This window comes from Hermetia illucens, chromosome 4 (assembly GCF_905115235.1).
Source record: "Hermetia illucens chromosome 4, iHerIll2.2.curated.20191125, whole genome shotgun sequence".
Classification (NCBI taxonomy): Eukaryota; Metazoa; Arthropoda; class Insecta; order Diptera; family Stratiomyidae; genus Hermetia; species Hermetia illucens.
Window position 1 is genome coordinate 133,240,318 of NC_051852.1, and position 22,020 is coordinate 133,262,337.

Here is a 22,020-nt window from a genome sequence, read left to right on the forward strand (position 1 = left end):
ACCGGTATTCGGTCTAGGCCTGCCTTAATAAGGAACTCCAGACATCCCGGTTTTGCGCCGAGGTCCACCAATTCGATATCCCTAAAAGCTGTCTGGCGTCCTGGCCTACGCCATCACTCCATCTCAGGCAGGGTCTGCCTCGTCTTCTTTTTCTACCATAGATATTGCCCTTATAGACTTTCCGGGTGGGATCATCCTCATCCATACGGATTAAGTGACCCGCCTACCGTAACCTATTGAGCCGGATTTTATCCACAACCGGACGGTCATGGAATCGTTCATAGATTTCGTCGTTATGTAGGCTATGGAATTGTCCATCCTCATGTAGGGGGTCAAAAATTCTTCGGAGGATTCTTCCCACGAACGCGGCCTAGAGTTTGGAATTTTTCTTGCTAAGAACCCAAGTCTCCGAGGAATACATGAGGACTGACAAGATCATTGTCTTGTACAGTAAGAGCTTTGACCCTATGATGATACGTTTCGAGCGGAGCAGTTGTTGTAAGCTGAAATAGGCTCTGTTGGCAGCCAACAACCGTGCGCGGATTTCATTGTCATAGCTGTTACCGGTTGTAATTTTTGACCCTAGATAGGAGAAGTTTTCAATGATCTCAAAGTTGTCCTATCGTCGTTTGACCAGTGCGATTCGATGTTGTTCGTTCTTTCGGTTTTGGTTTTGGCGCCTACGTTGCCACCATATACTTCGTCTTGTCTTCATTGATGTGCAGCCCAAAATCACGCGCCAATTATCGCCTGCTCGATCTGGATGAAGGCAGTTTGTACGTCTCGGATGGTTCTTCCCATAATTTCGATATTGTCAGCATAGATCAGTAGTTGGGTGGACTTAAAGAGGATCGTACCTCTTGCATTTACATAAGCATCACGAATCACTTTCTCCAGGGCCAAGTTAAACAGGACGCATGATAGGGCATACCCTTGTCGTAGACCGTTGTTGATATCGAATGGTCTTGGTAGTGATTCTGCTGCTTTTATCTGGTCTCGCACATTAGTCAGGGTCAGCCCGGTTAATCTTATCAATTTCGTGGGGATACCGAATTTTCTCATGGCCGTGTACACTTTTACCCTGGCTATCCTTTCATAGGCGGCTTTAAAGTCGATGAAAAGAAGGTGCAACTGACGGCGTATTCCAGCATTTCCAGCAGAATGTTAGGATTAATTCTTTTCAAAGCAGTGTTAGTTTTGACCTTAATTGTAAAGATGAGGGAGTGGAGGGGATAGAAAGTGGCCACTTAAACCACTCAGAAACTGCCCCTGTCTGCCGTCTAGGCCTGAAAATGTTGTCCATTTCTATATCTAGTTAAATAAAGTTCATCGCAGCATGTTAATACATTTTGTGAATGTACTGAAACCCCGCTTGAATCCACTTTGATTCGGGGTATAAGTATTCTCTGCTTCTCGTAAAGAGCAACAAAAAAGGATAGATGGGACTCAGCAACCTGCAAATCTGGAAACTTTGCTACTGTCGAAATGTCATTTACACCTCAGATAGGGTCTGATTTCACGGCTACGACCTTTGGATATGGAATACGGCATATCATTAGTTTCTGGAATAGGTGCACAATCCTCAGTAACGGTATCGATTGACATCAGAAGGTTTCCTTTCGCCAATTCTAGTGAGAATTTCGGCAATATGAGTTGAACATTCTGGGGCTACACGAAACAAGATGATGAAACTAGAGAGTACACGTCTCTCTCTTATTTAATGTGCTTTCGTACTCTGTGTCAAGTGGTCGTAGACGTGAAGCTGGTGTCGGGTTGCTTTTGACGGCTACCACAAGGCGCATTTTCTTCACTCGGAGTCGGTTTCTGATAGACTTCTAACAAAAGGTTCTCGTTCATGTAAAAGAGCATCAGTGCCATGCATGAACGGATAATTCTGATATAGTGAAAAAGAATGTTTTCTGCAAGCAATTACATACAGTTCAGGGGAGGCTTTCTAAAGGTGAAATTGTAATCGTGATGGGTGATCTGAACGCCAAAGTTGGCTCTGGCAACACCTTGCTCGCATATGTGGTGGAGAAGAACAGTCCTGGCGACTGTAATAATAATGTGGGAGGTTTGTGGATTTCTGCAGCATTCACCGCCTCGTTGTGTGGCACGTTGATCGGAAACGGGACCTCTCATAAAGACCGACACCGCACAAGCAATCAGACCACTTCGCGATGAGCAGTAGATTCAGTAGTCTCCTTGGAACCTCGAAAGGGATCCCCATCTTATAGTCGTTTTCGTTCGCTTGTGTGCTACGTCCATCATCGTAGGGTTGAACAGCTGCGACTCCCCAAGTTCAATATTCACCGGTTATATAATGGAGCTGGTGCTCGACAGTTGGATAAGTATTTTGCTAATTGGACGGCAGATACCCTGAATAAGCTGCTTGAGGATATCCACGACCAACGCTCTTTTTCCGATTTATATGGTGGTCATTTGTCACCTCTTAGAGGGGCTTCAAAAGGTCTGACTGAGCGTGGAATCATGGAAGCAGATCGAAGAACGGAAGGGATTGAAAGTTCCATTAACTGCTGATAATGATGACGGGCGTGGCGCGCTCCAGCTCCGATGCGGTGTGGGATCCTAGTATAGTCAGCGATGTTTATGTTTTGTCAAAAGAAAATTTGTTAACGCGCTGGTGACGGTCTCTCCGCATATTTCACGCTATATCTGCAGTTACTGCCGAGCTGCTGCTTCCACTCCACCAAGACCTTTTCCAGGGTGTGCAACAAGGGGTGATAGTTAAGATTCCAGAAAAAGGGAACCCGTTTTTAGTGTGACAGTCAGAGGGGTATCTGTGTGTCCTTGCCGTCGCAAAGGTAATAGCTAAAATATTCCCTCAACGCTTTAAGGGATACTTTATAAGCGTGATCGACAGACACAAGGCTGGCTTCCGCTCTGGATCTTCCTACATTGGCCACATCAACATTGTACGGATAGTTTTGGAATAGCGCGCGGAGTTTAGATATTCGCTTCACTTGCTCGTCATCGATTTTGAGAAAGCTTTCATGAATAAGGAGTGTATCTGGCGTGCTCTATGCAGGAGGTGCTTTCTGGAGAAGCGAGTGGCTATTATCAGAGCAACATATGATGGCGTAAAATGTCATGTACTGCATTGAGATAAAGTGTGAGAGGAATTTGAGATCTGAAGCAAAATTTGCGAGGGTTAAATCTTGTCACCGATATTAGTTCTTCTTGGTATCAGTGGCATTCTTCATGCTGACTTGTCTGAGGGGCGCAGAGGAGTTCAATGGACGGTGTTATCTTTTCTGATATTATCTGTTTGCTCTCTCACCGCCGCCTTGACCAAATGACTTTGGATTTAGAAAGAAGGGCTACACTGGATTGATGCTATTTAAAACGAAAAACATGGTCGGTGTACAGGCAAGTTTCCCGACGAATTGATCATCATCATCATCATCAACGGCGCAACAATCCGTATCCGATCTAGGCCTAGGCCAATTGTTCAGAAGACGGAAGTGGCAATGGTAGGTTATACATTATGCAGGGGTGACAATTCGGTTGTTGGCTATGCCATACAGTGGAACCCAATCTCTTAAAATGGCTGAAAAGTGGGTCTTCTTAAAAACACTTGCCGCAGAACAGTAGAAGGGGTGCATGGCCTACAATATAGACAAGATATCACGTGTTTATTGTTAAGAACATGGTAAAAAAGTCACTTTGGCATACACAATGCATGTATAACATGAGCTATACGAAAATGAAGCTATCTCGTGCTGAAATATTCTTAGATAAAAAATTGGCTTGTTGCCATGTTGGATTCAAAGTTCTGGCCAAATAGCAAAGACAATGGACATTGGCCCGCGATGATGGAGACGTTGTTGCGTTGAATCAATGATGTAACCCCACTGCCCCACACTATGATCACACCCGAAATGAGGACATCTTCGATCAATGTGGGGTTCCTCCCCTTCATGGCAAAATTGAGAGTGAGGTACCTTCGTTCGTGCTGGTGAGAGCTCACTAAATAAGATTGAATAGAACATTGAATACGATGAAAACGAACAAAAGACCGACCGAATCCGCGGTGACTCCATATGTTAAGTGGTAAATTGATAGCCTCTCTGGATGATTACGCCCACACAGCTAATGAATGGGGTGAAAGCCAAGGAACAAGAAGAAGAAGTTTTCATACCTGAAGCACTGGGTTTCTTGTTTTCAACTTGTATTCTGTTTGAGACTATGCTTACACTGGACCTGGATGTCCGCGAACGATAAGGGGCTGCACCGATCTTGGAAAAATTGCGAGAGAGTCGTCTTCGATGGTACGGTCACATATTTCGCGCTAACGAGGAGTCACTTGCCAAGATTGGTTTGAACATCGAAGTCAATGGTAAGCGACCAAAAGGCCGACCCAAACAATGGTGGCTTGATACGCTTAAAAGCTTCCGGACTGCATCAAGATCAGCTTTTTGGTAAAACAAAATGGCGCAACCGATTACACCCCACTTGCGAACGTGACAAAGGTTGAAGAAAAAGAAGAATATATTTATTGTGGTGCGTGTCCATTATACTACCAGAACTTCACTCTAGGCTCTCTAATTTTTAAGGTTTTTATCCCCTCTTATTTGTTCAGATACTTTCTGTTGATGACCTTATATTATTTGCATTCATTTCATCCCTAGATGCAAGTTTATTTTGAACGTTAGTATGTTTCTTTCAATGATCCTATTTCCCATCGTTACACCTGATAAGTTGGGTGATATGTTCCATCTTGTCTGGCCCTGAGTATTTCAAAAAAGTATATTGGATTAGGGAATGTGATTATTTCAAGGACCAGGAAGTTCCTTGGGAAAATGATTGACTTAAACTTCATGTTACCTTTAATCTATGCCTTATGTGCCCGAAAGCTGGGTAGTGTCTTCTACAAGCAACGTAATTCTGTTTGCGTATGATAAAGGCGTATTAAAATTTGAGATAAAATGAAAAAAATTTCCAAATTACTTGCAAGACTTCAGGGAATTTTACATTTTCTGAAGTAAATATCCAATTATCCTTAGTAATCAATATCTTATCTCATATCTTCCAAAATACATACTCATTTGGGCACCTTTCCCTTGTCGTCAGTGTATTATATTAGAGAATCCGAAACTCTCATTACCAATACAATTTTCTGCTATTAGACTCAAAGGAGATTTATCAGTGTTTGAAACTCAGAAAAATGGAATCCAAAAAAATGACAGAGTGATCCCATAAGTATGGCAAAACGTTACATTAATCTCATGGCAGTGGGTATTTATATCTCAGATGAATGACAGCAATGGATTTTGGCTACAGTTTGGAATTCAGCATGTAAGTTTCTGGGTTCAAGGTGGGAGTGGAGATCAATGCGGAATCTTCATGGCAGGATATCTGCAGAGTCTCCATCAAGTTTTACGGCTCGGTTTCTTTAATTTCAGTATTAAAGCCATGAAACACAGATACAGATACTTCTTACTTTTTCCTTCTATTCCATCTAGAGTATTTTCCGATTACACGTAAATCAATTATGACGTTAACTTTTTTGTTTTTTATGTTTTTAAAGGATGTTACAGAAGGCTCACCGTCGACATCACATCAACATAAATTGTATGGATCCCCTCGGGCGTCGAGCCCTCACACTTGCCATCGACGGTGAAAATCTGGAAATGGTGGAGCTTCTCGTTATAATGGGCGTCGATACAAAGGACGCACTCCTGCAGGCTATAAATGCGGAATTCGTTGAGGCTGTGGAGCTGTTGTTGGAACATGAAGAATTAATCCATAATGAGGGTGAACTATACGTAGGTAGAATGTATTTATTGGAATAAGAGCTGATTGGGAACATTTTGCTTTCTTTATCTTTTTCGGGTTGGTCGCGGTCCCATGTTTAGAGCTGGCAGAAAGTTGACATAAATACGGCAATGTTTACGCCAGATATTACGCCCCTTGTACTGGCTGCACACAGGAATAATTATGAAATTCTGAAAATCCTTTTGGACCGTGGTGCAGCGCTTCCAGTTCCTCATGACATAAAGTCTGTATATTTCTTTGAATTTTATTTTTCCTTACTTTAATGGATTGTAGATATGTGCGCTTTATGTATGTGAATTTTCAGGTGCGGATGTGACGACTGCATACGTTTGTCCTCAGAGGACTCATTAAGACACTCCTTGTCACGGGTAAACATTTATCGAGCGCTTGCGAGTCCTTCACTAATTGCTCTCACGTCAAACGATCCACTTTTAACGGCATTTCAATTATCATGGGAACTAAGAAATCTGGCGTTCACGGAACAGGTGAGACTATCTTGAATGGAATAACTTTCAGCTCCTAAGTAAATTGAAAAAGTGTTTGGGTGGACAGCTATGTATAATCTTCTCGTGTTATCTCGAATAAACTTTGCTCATGTCTTCAAATCCAAATAAGTACGGATCTGCTACATGAATACAGTTGAAAGGGAGAAAGGTCAACCACATTAGACGGAACTTAGAGCAAATGTTTGACTTAAATTTAGCTTCAATTCAATAGAAAACTCTACTAAAGATTTTTTGAATTACACCCACATTGGGCGCCAATTTAAACTTCATTCATAAACCCAGCTTCAACGTTACCACTTCGATAATATGAAGACTCGTAAATAATAACGCCTTTGTTTACGAAAGTGGAAAGAGTGAGATGTTTTTTTGCTTTGTCAAAAGGTTTATTTGCCAATAATTTGGTTTGAGCAAAAGACCGACATATTAGCATGACAGGATTCCGCAATGTACTGTCGCCAAAAGGAACACTGAGCCTCATTTGTACTGCTTCAGGTCTAATGAGATGGTGGTTGTATGGATGACACGTGCTGCTGAAAATTTTGGAAAGCATCGGATTGTGGGGCATAATACTGGTTCCATTTTCAAAGCTAGCAATGATCATGACAATGGACGAGGCTCAAAATGGTAATCAATGAATAATCGGGATTCGAATCCGTAGCAACGAGCAACGAATGACTTGGTCAGAAGGCAACATACATCCGGAATCAGCGGAGCTTTTTCAGATCACCCAACGATTCGGGCCAACCGATCGTCATGCCTGGAAGGGATGTGTCGTGGAGGCCACGGGCCGATTAAACTTTTCGCGCCATTGAAGAACACGAAGCTCTATAGAGGCCAAATTTTTATCCCCATTTAATATTGGAATTATGCGATTTGCCCAACGGAACGTCCATATAAGTTTCACCAGCGGGGACAACGGAATATTGAAGTAGATTATGAGTCCTAAAGATTAAGTCGACCAGATAGAGGTGGATCGAAGAGTTAATGAGGCCTTAGAGAGCTGCAGAAGTGCTAACACGAAAAATTACTAGTATACACCGTGGATTGGCACATAATATGAATCAGGCCATCAGGTGGCTGGGGAATTTCCATCACTGCAGGAATGATACCATCTCTACCAATGGGGCATGGTACCGGACATTGTAAACATTACTGAAGACACAGGTTGATTCAATTTGTTGGGCAAATTCCGGTTTACTTTTGATATATGTGTCCTTCTTTGTGCTGTCCCGCTTTCCAAGACCAGGAGGCTGCAAAGAAAAACAAAAAGCCAAAGAAATTTATTTAGTCGCTATACCAATTACGCAAAAACTTTCGGGGGCGGGAAGGACGTTAACGGTAGGCGTCTTATTCACAACAATGGGCAATTTAAGAGCTTGAATGATCACTTTATTTCGTTTCTGAACGGCGTAATTAAGCTGCAGCTACTTAAGCTATTAACTTAGCAATTAAATGCCATTTGAAGTTCTTAATCGCTTGAGGGTAATTAGTTCTATTCATCCTTTCTGTTGCGGCTTTTCTCCGTGGAATATCATTTGAACATCGATGGTACCTATTTTTCTCTTCACGGGGTTGCTCGTTAGGTAAAGGTGTGGAGCATTTAGGTTCATCCTATTTTAATGTGGTTCTTGTTCATATCGTTATTGGCCTAGCATACTCAAACCTTGTCCTTCAATTTTAATTATGCTCGGGATCCTGTTTTCTTTAATTCTTTGGTTATTCCCACACATTCGGCCTGGGATTTTTTACCCATTTTCATTTTGAAGGGTATCTTATATCCTATAGACTTTTCTTATTCAAAGACAATGTACATAAAGTAAATTCCTAGTTACATATTGTCCTCAGAGGGGGAATCGAGTAAATGGCTTAACTTACGCTTAAAACTAAGGAAAGAGACAGAGGCAAAGGACCCATGCTGAAAGCGTTGTAGGACCGGCACAGTCTCGAAATCGGGGAATGAAAGTATTATAGATGTCGAGCTGTGTGAAGGGGACTTTAGAAATATCCGCACTACGTGTATTACGAGAGGCGGAATGGAAAATAATATTTGAGTTGTCAGAGCAGCCTATCAGGCAATTACAGCGTTTGAAAAGGGTACAGATATCAAGGATGGAGCGGCGTTATTGCAGGCAAAGGAGATTAAGGTTGCGGAGCCGTGAGAGATAATCTACATGGGGAAGTTTCCTTTTCTAAAAGGGAGTCCTGGTGAAATTAACAGTTGCGACGGGTGGGCCAGAGTAGACAGCAATTTTCAAGGATGTTTCTGACAGAGGAGTTGAAAGGCGTTAACGTGGGCTGGAATGAGGTAAAATCTAAGCAGGGACGTAGGATAAAACCAGACATTTTGGAAACTCGATTGATGATGTCAACGAAGTGGGAATTGAAACGAAGTTTTCATCGAATATTACACCCAAGTTTTGAAAGAAGATCAGCAGTGAAAGGGGGGATGGTTTAACCGAATAGCATATCCAGCTCCCATTTTTGACATTCAATATCAGTCCAGGGGAGACGAAGCAGAGGCAAATAATTTAAGGTCGTCTGCGTAAAGCATACATGGGCAGGTGAAGATGAAGGCGTGGTCAGTGATAACAAATAGGAAAAGTAGGGGGCCAAGTACTGAGTCTTGGAGAGCACTTGAGGAACGAGAGAAAGAACGGGATAAGTAACCATGAAAAGAAACATTTCCGAAACGGTATGAGAGGTAGGGGGAAAGTCAGGACATGATTGAGAGGGGAAGCTGAGTAGAGAGTGTTTGGAGAGGAGAATATTATGGTCAGAGGTATCAAATGCTTTGGAGAAATCAGTATAAATAGCATATACCTTTTGTCATAAATTAATGCATTTTACATTTGATAAAGATCAGCAGGTCTGAACTAGCAAATATATGTTTCACGAAACCATGCTGCTCTTTGACAATAAGGTGACCAAAGTGTGTGGTTAGCCAGCCGTTGACGTATCCCCCGAGGATTTTGGAACAAGAGGAGAGAAAAGAAGTGGGACGGAAGTTCACAGCTAGAGAAGGGTCTCCGTTCTTGAGGATAGGGATGGGAAAAGTAGCGTTCTTCTAGACTTTTTTTGAAGATTATAGATAGGAGGAAATATGTTGTTTACAGTTAAGAAGGATGAGGTTAGGAAGCCCATCCTGATCAGGTTCGACATTGCTTGTCAAGGCTACCAATGAGGAACTCAACGAGGAAGGCGTAATGAGAGCAGCGGACTTGAGTGAGTATGGAGTATGGACATATTACGGTGGAACTCCGATATTGCTTTTATTTTCGACATGCAATTCCACTTTTCACCACTGGATACTTCCGCCTTGGGGAGGCACGGAATAGTTCATCGACCTATTTTAGAAACGTTTCTAGAGCCAGGTGTTTTCGACAGAAACATTTTTAGTGTAAGGTCTCCATTATAATATCTGTCATCATAGTTGCTAGTGAAGTTCCCACTTAAAGTTCGGGTGCTTGTTTACATATCTATATACATGTTCAAACCGTACATTGAAGTTAGAAGTTAAAATGTCCAAAAACTGATTCTTAGAAAGTTTCGTATGACTACTAATTAGTGGCCATTTTTCAATGAAGATTTCTAATACTAGTCTGATGAAGACGTTGGTTAACAAAGATTTAGGTGAAAGTGCTCATCTCCTCAGGTTTATGATCGAGTTTTTTATCTCCTTCGAGATTTCAAAAAGCCCTTGCTACTAAGATTCGAGTACGTCATAGTGGACGCGATTGGTCTTAGCGGCGCAATTGTAAACCAGAAGTAATCTCTACGACAGAATGAAGCTTAAGAGGGAGATGGCCTCCTTCCCTCACTGAAAAGTAGCGCTTTTTTTTATTTTCGGGAAAATTAAGATAGAACATAACAAATCATTTTAGTAGCAATATATTTAGGGTATCCGTGGTACTATCACTGTGACGTCAGTTCGAGGGTTCTATTATTACATATGAAACAACGCCTTGCACTAAGGTTCGGTCCAGTGATCCCATCGGCAATCAACTTGGTTTCGTAGCCTCCAGTGAATAGTCAATGGAGCAATGTAGTTATATCAACGATTTTCTTCCTAAAATTCAAGTGCTTTGGTGTCATGTGCAAGAGTAGGATTGATTGGGGTTTTCGGTATTTCCACCCATACACTTGACCAGGAGATGGTCTCTACAAAGATCTTTATAAGTGGGAAGAATGCTGGACTCGATTTTGGATGGAATGAGACGTGGTGGGTGGTTGGCATTTGACTTTAAGGTATTATTGGCCTCGATCTTACGCCACTCGTGCCATGACTCGGCACCAGCAGGGCAATTTTTATGGCTCGGCTTTTTGTAGGTGGAGCAGTAGTGGTCTAGTATCATATTATACATTACAGTGTTTGTCATGTTCTGCACCGAATTCTTCTCCTCTCACCAAGAATCGAGAAAACACTGAAATCGGTCGTAAACACTATCGAAAAAGGTGGAAGAGATGAAAAAGTGAGAAATGAGCGAGTGAAAAATCATATTTAGACTAAGAATTCATAAAAACCCTTTTCGCTGGAGTCGTATTTATTACCATGAATTCAAGGAGAGGGAAATAATCCGTGAATGCATACCACCCGCGCGGCAAAAATCGCTCACATATAACGAGCTTGGTGCGAACTGTTTCAAGGCGACATATCTCTCATAATTTTGAGAATTAGCTTCGGAACTTAGATAGAATATTCTAGGGTATCGATTAAAGAATAAAAAAACTCGATTTTTGACGTCCCAAAACAGACTTCCCCCCTTAAGTCATACATAAGGATAGCGATTAAGGATAGCCTGGTGCCGTGGTTCGTGCGTAATGGATCATAAATATGACCGTGTCCGCTTGTTTGTCTGAGGGTAGCAATACTTCACGGCCCATCTGTGTATGGAAAAGCATTTTTCGATAGGATTCACAAAGTCTCTTTAATTTGGTCAGAATTGACTCCCTTTTCGTGGATACCAAATGATGCCAGAGGGCATGCCTCCACAATTAAGCATGGCTTACTAAGTTCTAAGTAAGACGCTTGATCGACCACGAGTTTAGACCAGTGTTGAGTTCAAGTCATTATGAGTAACATGGCATTGGTAAGCTTCATATTTGACCGTCGTTGCATGTGGAGACTCTGCAAGGAACCATCATGAGCAGTTGATTTGCATGATCCTTCACTGTACGAATTCCATCTAATGTTAGTGCTAGTGAATTGGCCTACAGGTATTTGAGGTAGCAATTTATTGAACGCTGCAGTACAATATCATCGTCAAGTCCTGGAGCGCCAATGCTTTTGCAGACAGGAATGTATGAGTCTCTTCTGGAAGATAATTAATTGGGGGGTCGTGGGCCAATTTCGATGCAATTTAAAGAACGATAACTTAATTGTTTGAGTGGGGAGAAATCAGACCAGCAATAGTTCGATAAGTCGAAACTGAAGGAAATGCTCGGTATACGATTCGGGGAAACTGACCAATGAATGTTTAGAATTGAAAAAAAACAAAAAAACGACAGCAGAATGGGGTTCAGAGCAAACTTAAACAACTTCAAGAAAAGATAATTGAAAAACATTGCAAATGCGTAATTTGTCCAATACATAGCAAGTCGGGAAACCAGAAGCTATGGCAGAATATCCATTTTTGCGTATTACTAACATTCAAAGTTTTACCTTTGTTAGTAATAATTCCATTTTTAACAAACTTAGTGTGATCATGTTCTATATTATAGCTCAAAAAATAATTTATGCTTCTAGGATGAACTTAAGGGAGGGGAAATTTGGAGCCAATTGCTAAAAATTAAAACTGCTTTCAGATCAGTTTTGGAAAATACTAATCGAGACCTTTTATTCGAAACCCCATACCTCTTTGATGAAAAAATTTAACACCTTTTAAATTCGACGTAGAACTATCTAACTCATTATATGCGTGAGCAATCGCAGTTCCTACCTTCCCACCAAATTTGAGGTCAATCAGTATAACCGTTTCCGAAAAAGATCGTGTGACAGATAGATAGACAGACAGACAGCAAAGTGGTTTTAATAAGGCTTTGTCCAAAGCAACAACAACGTTCTCGGAAACGGTTATGCCGATAATATGGTTTTGTCCATAATAAAAGGTTTTGTTTTGGACAAAACCTTAAAGGAAAGAGATAAATTTGCCGATTTATTTCAGTTTCGTGGGTTCTCTACGCGTGTACCACTCTCTTGGTACCTAAAGAGTTTCTGAAGGTTTTGTGGTCAGGGCAGAGGTAACGCTGTCTGGCTTCGGTCCTGTGTAACAATATCAGCGAAAGTTGATGTGGCCACTTTCTGTGGTTCGAAATGTTTGGAATATATTAATTCAAAAACCCGAGATCGGTGTGAATTCTATCTACCGAAACACCGTGGATTTCGATTTTGGCTGGTCTGGGTCTATTTAACAACTTTTTCGTTTGTATATAGACTGGTCCTGGGTAAAGTGAGTGAATCACATCAATTTTGAGGGGCAATATATGTTTTGTGTCGTATATCCGGATGGCTGAGTGGTTAGAGCACAAGGCTGTCGTGCGCCGACTATAAAAGACAATGAACGGCGTCGTGCGGTAATGGAGACGAAGATACGTGATACGTTTTGATCACATCCGGAATGAGGATATCCGCGATCGTTATGGGGTTGCATCGATTGTGGAAAAATTGTGAGAGCGGCGCCTTCGATGGTATGGTCACGTAATTCGTGCTAACGAGAATTCAGTTGTCAAGATTGGTCTGCACATCGAAGTCGATGGTAAACGACCAAAAGGCAGGGCAAAACCAACGGTGGCTTGAAACGCTGGATGGGGATTTTAAAGCCTTGAGATTGCGCTCAGATCAGGCATTCGATAGAGCCAAATGGAGAAACCGATTACGACAAGCCGACCCCACTTGTGAAAGGGACAAAGGCTGAAGAAAAAGAAGAAGCTGTGTCATTGGTTGCAATGAGATTTGTATCGTGATTTGACGTCGGATACCAGCTCAGCTGTGAATGACCACCACAGTCAAATCAGGGTAATAATCTCGGGCGAGCGCAATGCTGGCTCCTATAGGGCACTGTAATCCAGTAGTGTACCATCACGGTTTTGAATGAAGTGCTCTAACATACTTCAAAGCCATGATCCAATTGGATTGTTGCACCAACGTTTATTATTATAACGTACATCTTCCTTCTAGTCCATGGACTACTACTTTTTGTCAAATACCCACATTCTCCAGAATGTCGCCTCGTTCCGAATTCGGTTTGGCTGGAAAATTACAAACTGCAACTGACTCGATCATGGTGAAGACTGAAACCCAATTAGAAGTGCTGGGTAATTTTTATTGATTAGAGCAGAAAGGTAAAGCTAGAAAACCCCTACAATGGGAAAACTCGGTGGACGATGCCAGTAAAAAGTTGCCAAAATTGTTCATATGGAGATTCGGGCCAACCGACCATCATGTCAGGAAGGGATATGTCGTTGAGGCCACGGGCCGATTAAATTTGTCGCGCCATTGAAGAAGACGAAGCTCTATAGAAGCCAAATTTTTACTTATGTTTTTTTTGCTCTATTGATCCATAGGAGTGCAAGGCGGAATATATGGAACTTAGACGACAATGTCAACAGTTTGCAGTGGACCTGCTTAGCCAAACCCGTAGTTCACAGGAATTAGCCATCATATTGAACTATGACCCGGACGCCCCGCCATATGAAGTTGGAGACCGTATGCATTTAGCAAGACTGATACAGGCTATTCAATACAAGCAGAAAAAGGTATGGCCGGAATCTTACCCATTTCCTTTTGGTGTATATTATTGTGAAAATGAAAATAAAGGATATAATCCTTATTTTAATATTTCTAGTTCGTAGCGCATCCAAATATTCAGCAACTTTTGTCATCTATCTGGTACGAAGGCGTTCCTGGATTTAGAAGGAAAACATATGTAGGGAAGTTCTTGATAATTGGAAAAATAGCACTTCTGTTCCCGTTCTATTGTTTGATGTATATGCTCTTTCCTAATTGTTCTACGTCAAGAATAATGAAAAAACCATTTATGAAGTTTATGGTTCACGCGTCTTCCTATCTATTTTTCTTATGTGAGTATATTTTTATTATATTTTCGGTTAAGTAGCGAGTGTTGTTTTAGTGTTCTTCTTCAAGAAGAAGTTCTACCCAACCATAGCGAAATTAATTTGGAAACCGGAAACTAACCTTTGACTTATTATAACTATAACATTTGTAAGATTTCAACCAAACTTTCCAATATGATACTGCTGTGATATTTTGTATTTCGAGCGTTATCTTAAAATACTACTGGAAATTTCCAAAATTGGGAGGTATTTTTAAGCTTATATGCCTTTTAGAAGCATCATCGTGATTTTTTCAGCTTTTCTAGGTGGGTAGTTTCCATGAGTGACTTCCAAATTTGACGGATTTCTTTTTTGCCCTCCTACTCCTCCATTTCGCAATTGATTACAAACTTGACCTATAATTCGCTATATGCTTGTGAATTCACAGATCCAATATCTCCCCCAAATTTTGTGTCAGCAGCAATTACGAAGTCTGGGAGAATAATTGGGGTTAATAAGACTTCGAATATGAAATTTTCTTCAGCGTTCTCCTTAATCACCATCATCATCAACAGCGCAACAACCGGTCTAAGCCTGCCTTAATAAGGACCTTTTGGCATTTTGCACTGATATCCGCCCATTCGACATCCCTAGAAGCTGTCTGGCGTCCTGGCTTGCACCATCGCTCTATCAGAGGCAATGCCTGCCATGTATTCCTTCTCTACCATAGAGATTTCCTTTATAGACTTTCCGGCTGGACCGTTACCTACTATTGCGTTAGAAAAGGCATTATGTTTTGTCTATGAAGGGTGGGACATTTATCGAGAATGAGGACAGGCTACATCTGCTTTCCAGAACTCATTCCCCGCGGTCCCACTCGACAATACGCAATAATACTCTGTCTGTCTCTGTAGCCGTGTTGGCCCATTGTACTCGACACCCCCACCTGACGGAGTATTCCGGATTCGTTAACGTATCGCAGGATTTCCGTTAGTGGATGTGATGCTACCCGCCGCAACCGGAGGATATCGGCACCAAAAATCTAATGCCTGATGCGTTCATAGGCGGGGCATTCACATAGGAAGTGCTCCGTGGATTCCGCTAAAGCATCCTAGATTTAATTTTCCACTACGGCACAATGACCAGGTAGCCAGAGGAGTTCCACCGTATTGAATCTAGAGATAGAGCTCAAACGGTTTCTGCTTTCCTGAACGATTTTTGAGGTGATCAAAGGACTACTCACCGCCTTCAATGCAGCCTAGCTATCACTGCAGATTGCGATGTGCTTGCCTTTCAACCGCTCGTCAATCATCCAGGTTCCCGCTCTTAGGATCGCATAAACTTCAGTTAGAAAAACCGTTGCATATTGTCCCAAAGGAAAAGCCCACTTATCGTTTTTATTCGAGAGGTAGACTCCGTTTTTGAGCCATCGGTGTAGAAGACGTATGTCCTGCATGCATTCCTCTGCGACTTCCCGGTTTTCTCTACGCTTCAGGGTAACATATTTTCTACCAATCAGATGTATGGGGACATGAAAATCGGAAGGCATTTTAAGAACTGAATTCACGACTCCCAGTAACTCTTCCAATGTTTTGTGCTCCCTAAATTCGTTGTTTCCCCATAGATCTAATCGAATTAGTTTATCTGTTACCATCATTGCCGGGCTTTGGAAAGATATATCCAGGGGCTGCATTTAGAGCTGCGTCGGATGTTGTGCTCATGGCACCGGTGATACCCAAAGACACAGTTCTTGGCAGCAAGCATAGCCACGTCATCAGCATAAGTTTGAGCGTGTATTGGCAAATTTTGCAGTTGACATAGTAGTAAGTCGGTCAACATACTCCACAGAAGTGGCGACAGCGCACCTCCTTGGGGGCAGCCTTTCATTGCTTCTGCTGTTAGGTAGCAATCGACACCTATTTCAGCAGTAATCTCTTCGTTAACATAACATGGTTCCACTTGCGCTTTGGCGGTATCACAAAGTTTTTGAAAAGGCGCACAGTCAAACTCCCCTTCAATGTCCATGAAGACCCCCATTCTGTACTCACCCTTCAGAGTTGCATTATTTATCTTTGTAACCAAAGAATGAAGAGCAGCCTCACAGGACTTTCCACGCTGCTAAGCATATTGGTTTTCGTTAAGTGGGTGCGACCAAAGCAAGACTTGCTCGAAAAATATTTCTTAGCAATCGCTCTAAGTGCTCCATGCCCTCCTTTAGCATTGCTGGATATGTGCCATCCATTCCAGGCGCTTTGATATGTTCAAATGACAGTATGGCCGCTCTAATATTTTCATAGGTAACAACCGCTTTCGCAGTGTTCCAGTTTTCCTTGCGCACTTGCGTGTTGAAGGGTTTGCAAGAACCGTCAACTCTCCCTTTCCCACTTCTCTCACCCGTTCTCCCGGGTGGTGTACTTCCAGGAGAGTCTGTACTGATTCCAGTCTGGAGCTCGTGAAATTATCATCAGGTTGGAAGGAATCTGCACAGCCTTGAAGTCTCTTTCGCCTTCCAGTTCCTTATAGTATGCCCTAAAGGAGTTTCATTACGAACACTTAACGAGCCTCTTATATTCACACTGTGCGCTCCGAAAATTTGACCAGTCTTCGTTCTTATTGCTTTTGCAAGGACGGTTCGGAAGTCGCCTGGTTGATTTCCTGAGTTTTCGCAGTTCCGGGTCCTACCAAGGAATCGTTTTACCGCTTTGGCCTCGGGAAATAGGACAAGCCTCTCCATAGCACTTTAAAAGTGTGCAGCTATGATGTTTTTCCTCTCGGCATTAATCTGATATTGTACAATGACCGTAACTAAGCGCTGAGAACAGAACTGTAATAGCATGGTTGCCTCTACCAATTTTGATATCAGAACCCAGGCAGTCTGTCTCGAGGATCTTTCATCGAAGAAGATCCTAGTCTCCTTGACTGATCCGATACCACAGATTCTGTTAAAACTAACCCATGGCTCTTGAACCAGAAAAATGTATGGGCAGTCCTGCATCTTTGTTAGCCTCGTTGCCAGCAGATAGGAGGAGGCTTTGGAATGTTGCAGATTAATTTGGTCAATCTTTGTGTTTTTCGACATAAACTTAGTCTAATGTATCATGGAAAACAGTTAAAAGCGTATACCGCGATTCGCTTGTGACGGGGTTTCCCCCACACCGCACCGCCAGAGACTCGATCCCCCGTATTTGATTTCTTTGAGAAAATCCGGAACTTGGTTGGTACGGAACTTGGTACAGCTCATCATCATGCTAATGATGTCCTCTGCGTTCCTTCGAGCGCCCGGTAATCAACATCTGACATATTCTGTTCTGCGCGGCTCAATGTTCTCAATAATGAGCTTGAGCCGACAGCCAGAACTCAAAGCCTGGATTATCTGCTGGAGCCACTTTAAGGCAGCCTTATCAGTGCATTCCAAATGGAGGAGCCCATCGCGAAAACCTTGATTGTTAAATCTTGGCTTCGTTCCAGACTCCAGCATTTTTTTCCACAACCATTCCCGGAGGATGATAAATTGTTCTTTGACAGTTTGCCATCCTTGGAGGAAACTTCCAAGGTGGCGGTAAGGACTGAGGCTGCTGCTGGCGCATACGTCCCCCGTCCTTCCTGCCTTCTCGCCGCGCTCCTAAGGGAAGGACCAGCTTTATTGAGATCTCTCTCGCTGATTTGATCACCTTCCGGCACATCGGTCCTAATCCCCGCGGGATGTGTGGATGTAAGACCTGGTGTAGAGCACAATAAAGTCTTACGCTTCTTGTGCGCATTACCGCTGACAGAAGAGTTTGGTGCGTCCAGTGTGGATCTCACCGGGTTTACCAGTTTATTCTCTCCTTCCTTCCTTTCTCTGGACACTATCGCACCTAGTGGTACAGCCACGTCCATATCCTCATTCTCATCTTCATCTTGCTTCGTAGTGCCTTCTTCTGCCGCCGGCTTGGGGCTTTTCCAAGTTCACGGTGTCTGGGCTTGGATTCATTTCCACATACCGGTGTAAAACCACAAGCGTCCACAACACTACCTTCCCTTTCTTCCGCTCTTCCCGGTAAGGGTGAAGGAGAAGGTTCTGTTAGGCAAGATTCAACCTGTAGTCCCCTATCCTTAGTGGGCGAATTACCCTTCTGCCGAGCCTTCCCCTTCCGTTTGTGGGTAGATTTGGGCTGTAGTACCGCGGGCCGGCCGGATTTCCAGTCTCTCTCAAGGTGAGAGTCTCGGTACTTTCCTTTCTGGCTAGCTTCGCCGTTGGCACCAAATGCAAGCTTTCCACTGAGTTGGAAAGCATGTCTTTTACAGATTTATCTATAGAGGGGCATGCATGTGGTGAGGCCTCCAAAATCCGCGCCTCGGCCGCGATATCATTGCTCATGGTCGCGGGTGGATTCGAAGTGTGTGACTTCTTACCACTTGGAGGGTTTGAATCTTTCGTTTCCATATTCGTGTTTTGGACACCCTTAGTGTAGTAGTAGACTACTACAAGCTCCCTTACCACGACAAGGCGGTGTCCGGGGGGCAGTCTGCGTCAGGCAACAAAAGCACCAATCTGATTCTTTCGAATGGGAGTAGCCTGGTAAGAGTGTTTATAGATTTTCTATAGAATGCTAGATTTGTAGTTTTATACAAAAACGGAGCGTGGGCCTTTACGAGCGTATAGAAGCGGAAAGGACCACCAGGCAAGTCGGCAAAGTATTATAGAACCAATTTAGTATTAGACGTTGAGACTTGCATGATACTGGAAGTCAAATTCTTAGACATAATGGTAACTGTTCGGCTGTGAACTTTTAGAAATTAAAACCCTGGAGCTCCTGCTTACGTGTAAAATCTTTACATCTTTATGATTTACGTAGCTTCCCAATTCGCTAGAGTTATTTTCCATTGCTATTTTGGTTTCCGTCCTTCGAACTTTACATTTCTTTCATTAAACGTAAATATGCAAATTCTTACAATTGATGTTGTTTTCAATGCCCTGGCGAACCTGCCCGCAATTCACGACAGAAAACATGTCTATTTATGGTGACTGAAATCGAATCCCATGTGTTTCTGGAAAGGATCGGAGAGCAAGTCATACTCTCCTCCTTCGCAAACCCCTTGGCTTTCTGAGGAGAATGGTTTATTTTCAGTTTACATAATTGGCTTGTTTGCAAATTGGTTGTTTATCTTTTCTCGCAACACTCCTTTTCTGACTTCCTTCACATCCTTTCGCTCTCGCCAAACATATGTATCTAAGGAGAGTTCTTTAATTTGAGTTTGAGAGGATTACGTTTAGACTGGGTGTTTTGCTTATGAGTCGTTTAGCATTTTTGAGGTGCTCGTCGCCTCTGTAGGAAGTCTACATCATTTGCCGTTAACATCTGATCCCTAATTCATGGAAGTCTTTATGTTTTATCTTCGGAAAAGTATTTTGCCTCAAATGATATCCCATTTGATCAATGCTAGGTTACGCTATAATTAATAGTACTGCATATCTTAATAGAATCCTGAAATGATGGTAGCGCTTAAACTGACGAAAGTCTGGAAAAGGAATCATCCATTGAATTTCTTTTCATTTTTAGTTGTGCTAATTTTGGTATCACAAAGGGCCGAGGACAATATCATACGTATGCTTGGGACGGAAAATATGAAAGAAGCTTTACTGGAGCGTAAGAAACGGCAACGCGGTAATGGTCCAACAAGTCTAGAATTGCTGGTAGTCGTCTATGTTTTTGGCTTCATTTGGGAAGAAATTCAGGAAATTTATACGCTCGGCATAAGGCAGTATCTACGCAACATGTGGAATTTCATTGACTTTACAAGGAACTTTTTATATGTACTCGTAGGATGCCTAAGGTACTTGAACCAAAACAAAAGATATCCTAAATATATTCTTATCTATATTTGGTAGGATTTTCGCATACATCCAGCAGACTAATGAGATCGCCCAAAATGCTGCTACAGCCTATATCAGGAGGGAGGAATGGAATGACTTCGATCCACAGCTAATTGCAGAAGGACTTTTTGCAGCTGCGAACATTTTCTCGGCCCTAAAGCTTGTCCATCTGTTTTCGATAAATCCACATTTGGGACCTTTACAGATTTCATTAGGACGAATGGTTATAGATATCGTGAAATTCTTTTCCATATACTCCTTGGTCCTGTTTGCGTTCGCTTGTGGCTTGAACCAGCTACTATGGTACTTTGCTGATCTTGAAAAGGAAAAATGCTATAGTCTTCCGGAACTCCAGCCAGACTGGGAAGGTAACGGGGATGCCTGCATGAAGTGGAGGCGGTTTGAAAAGTGAGTGAGGATGGAAAAAATATAGATTTAATATTTTAATCCTTTTGGCCTTTCATTTTAGTCTTTTTGAGTCGTCACAATCTTTATTCTGGGCAAGTTTTGGTATGGTTGGATTAGAAAATTTTGAACTGGAAGGTATCAAATCATATACACGATTCTGGGGCCTTTTGATGTTTGGGTCATACAGCGTGATCAACGTTATCGTGCTACTCAACTTACTGATTGCTATGATGTCGAATTCATATGCTATGATTGAAGTGAGTATATATATTTTTGGATACGTTTAAATTTCCAATAACTGCTATTTTTTTCAGGAACATTCTGACACTGAATGGAAATTTGCTAGAACGAAACTGTGGCTCAACTTCTTCGAAGATAGTGCTACTCTTCCACCACCATTTAACATTTTGCCATCTGTGAAATGGATAACCAGAATATTCAGGAAGTCACGCAAAGAAATCCTACGAAAACAGCATCAGGTAAGTAGTTTACTTGAATTAAAGAAATGGGGGAAACAGGTATATTAGATCCGATGTACTATTTCCGATAACACATGAACGATGATTTTCTGCCTTCAATTTTTATAAAACTCAAAGGTAGAAGGGATGGAGATTCCTTTTTTGAAGGTCCTATTGATGCATCTTCGTCTCGTTCGGGGGGGGGGGGGGGGTTGTATACAAAGCGATTGGCCACCTTATGTTACCATCATATTGTCAAGTCCACTACCCCGTTTTTCTCCAAATACTAGTTTAAAAAGCCGCGCTTCATTTGAAAACTTACTAGAATTGTCAAGTCATGCTGCATAAGGGATGCAAAAAATGGTGCTCTCACGTCCTTTTATAAAACCCTGCCTAAGATGGAGCGATGGCGTAGGCCAGGACGCCAGACAGCTTTTAGGGATATCGAATTGGTGGACCTCGGCGCAAAACTGGGATGTCTGGAGTTCATTATTAAGGCAGGCCTAGACCGAATACCGGTTGTTGCGCCGTTGTTGATGATGAAGAATAAGGATATGGCGGAAGATCTGCCTTTTTGAGACGGAGCCTATCCATCTGATAAAGAGAGTTGTCGGTTCACATGATGAAGTTGAAAGTAATTAGAGGACGAGTTAATTGCGTAAATCAGAAAAGTTTTAATTGTAATAGAGTGAGCTTCTTAAAGCGGAATATGGATCACAGTAATTGAAAGGCGTTGTTTGTTCGGTTTAGAGCTTTATTGACGTGTATATTGTATAGCCTATTCATAGTGACATCAAAGTGGATAACTTAATTCAGTTTTGAAATGGGATCCTTATGATGAGAAACCCTGCTGCGTAGTGCGCTCCCTGTGAGGGGTGAAAAGGATGAGGTTATGGTTATATTCCAGGATCTTGATTGAGTAGGCTGTGGTTTTTTGTGTTGA

At 42.2% G+C, this 22,020-nt stretch overlaps 1 protein-coding gene across 1 annotated transcript in view; it reads left to right on the top strand.

Annotated features, from left to right (window-relative positions):
* LOC119654302 (transient-receptor-potential-like protein) overlaps positions 1 to 22,020 on the top strand; it is a 71,929-nt gene that overhangs the window by 37,594 nt on the left and 12,315 nt on the right. Inside the window, exons 4-12 of the mRNA XM_038059608.1 lie at positions 5,552 to 5,789; positions 5,880 to 6,022; positions 6,104 to 6,284; positions 13,866 to 14,057; positions 14,147 to 14,381; positions 19,898 to 20,171; positions 20,227 to 20,619; positions 20,681 to 20,876; positions 20,934 to 21,098. Coding sequence (XP_037915536.1) covers positions 5,552 to 5,789; positions 5,880 to 6,022; positions 6,104 to 6,284; positions 13,866 to 14,057; positions 14,147 to 14,381; positions 19,898 to 20,171; positions 20,227 to 20,619; positions 20,681 to 20,876; positions 20,934 to 21,098 — 2,017 coding nt within the window. The remainder of the gene's footprint in view (positions 1 to 5,551; positions 5,790 to 5,879; positions 6,023 to 6,103; positions 6,285 to 13,865; positions 14,058 to 14,146; positions 14,382 to 19,897; positions 20,172 to 20,226; positions 20,620 to 20,680; positions 20,877 to 20,933; positions 21,099 to 22,020) is intronic.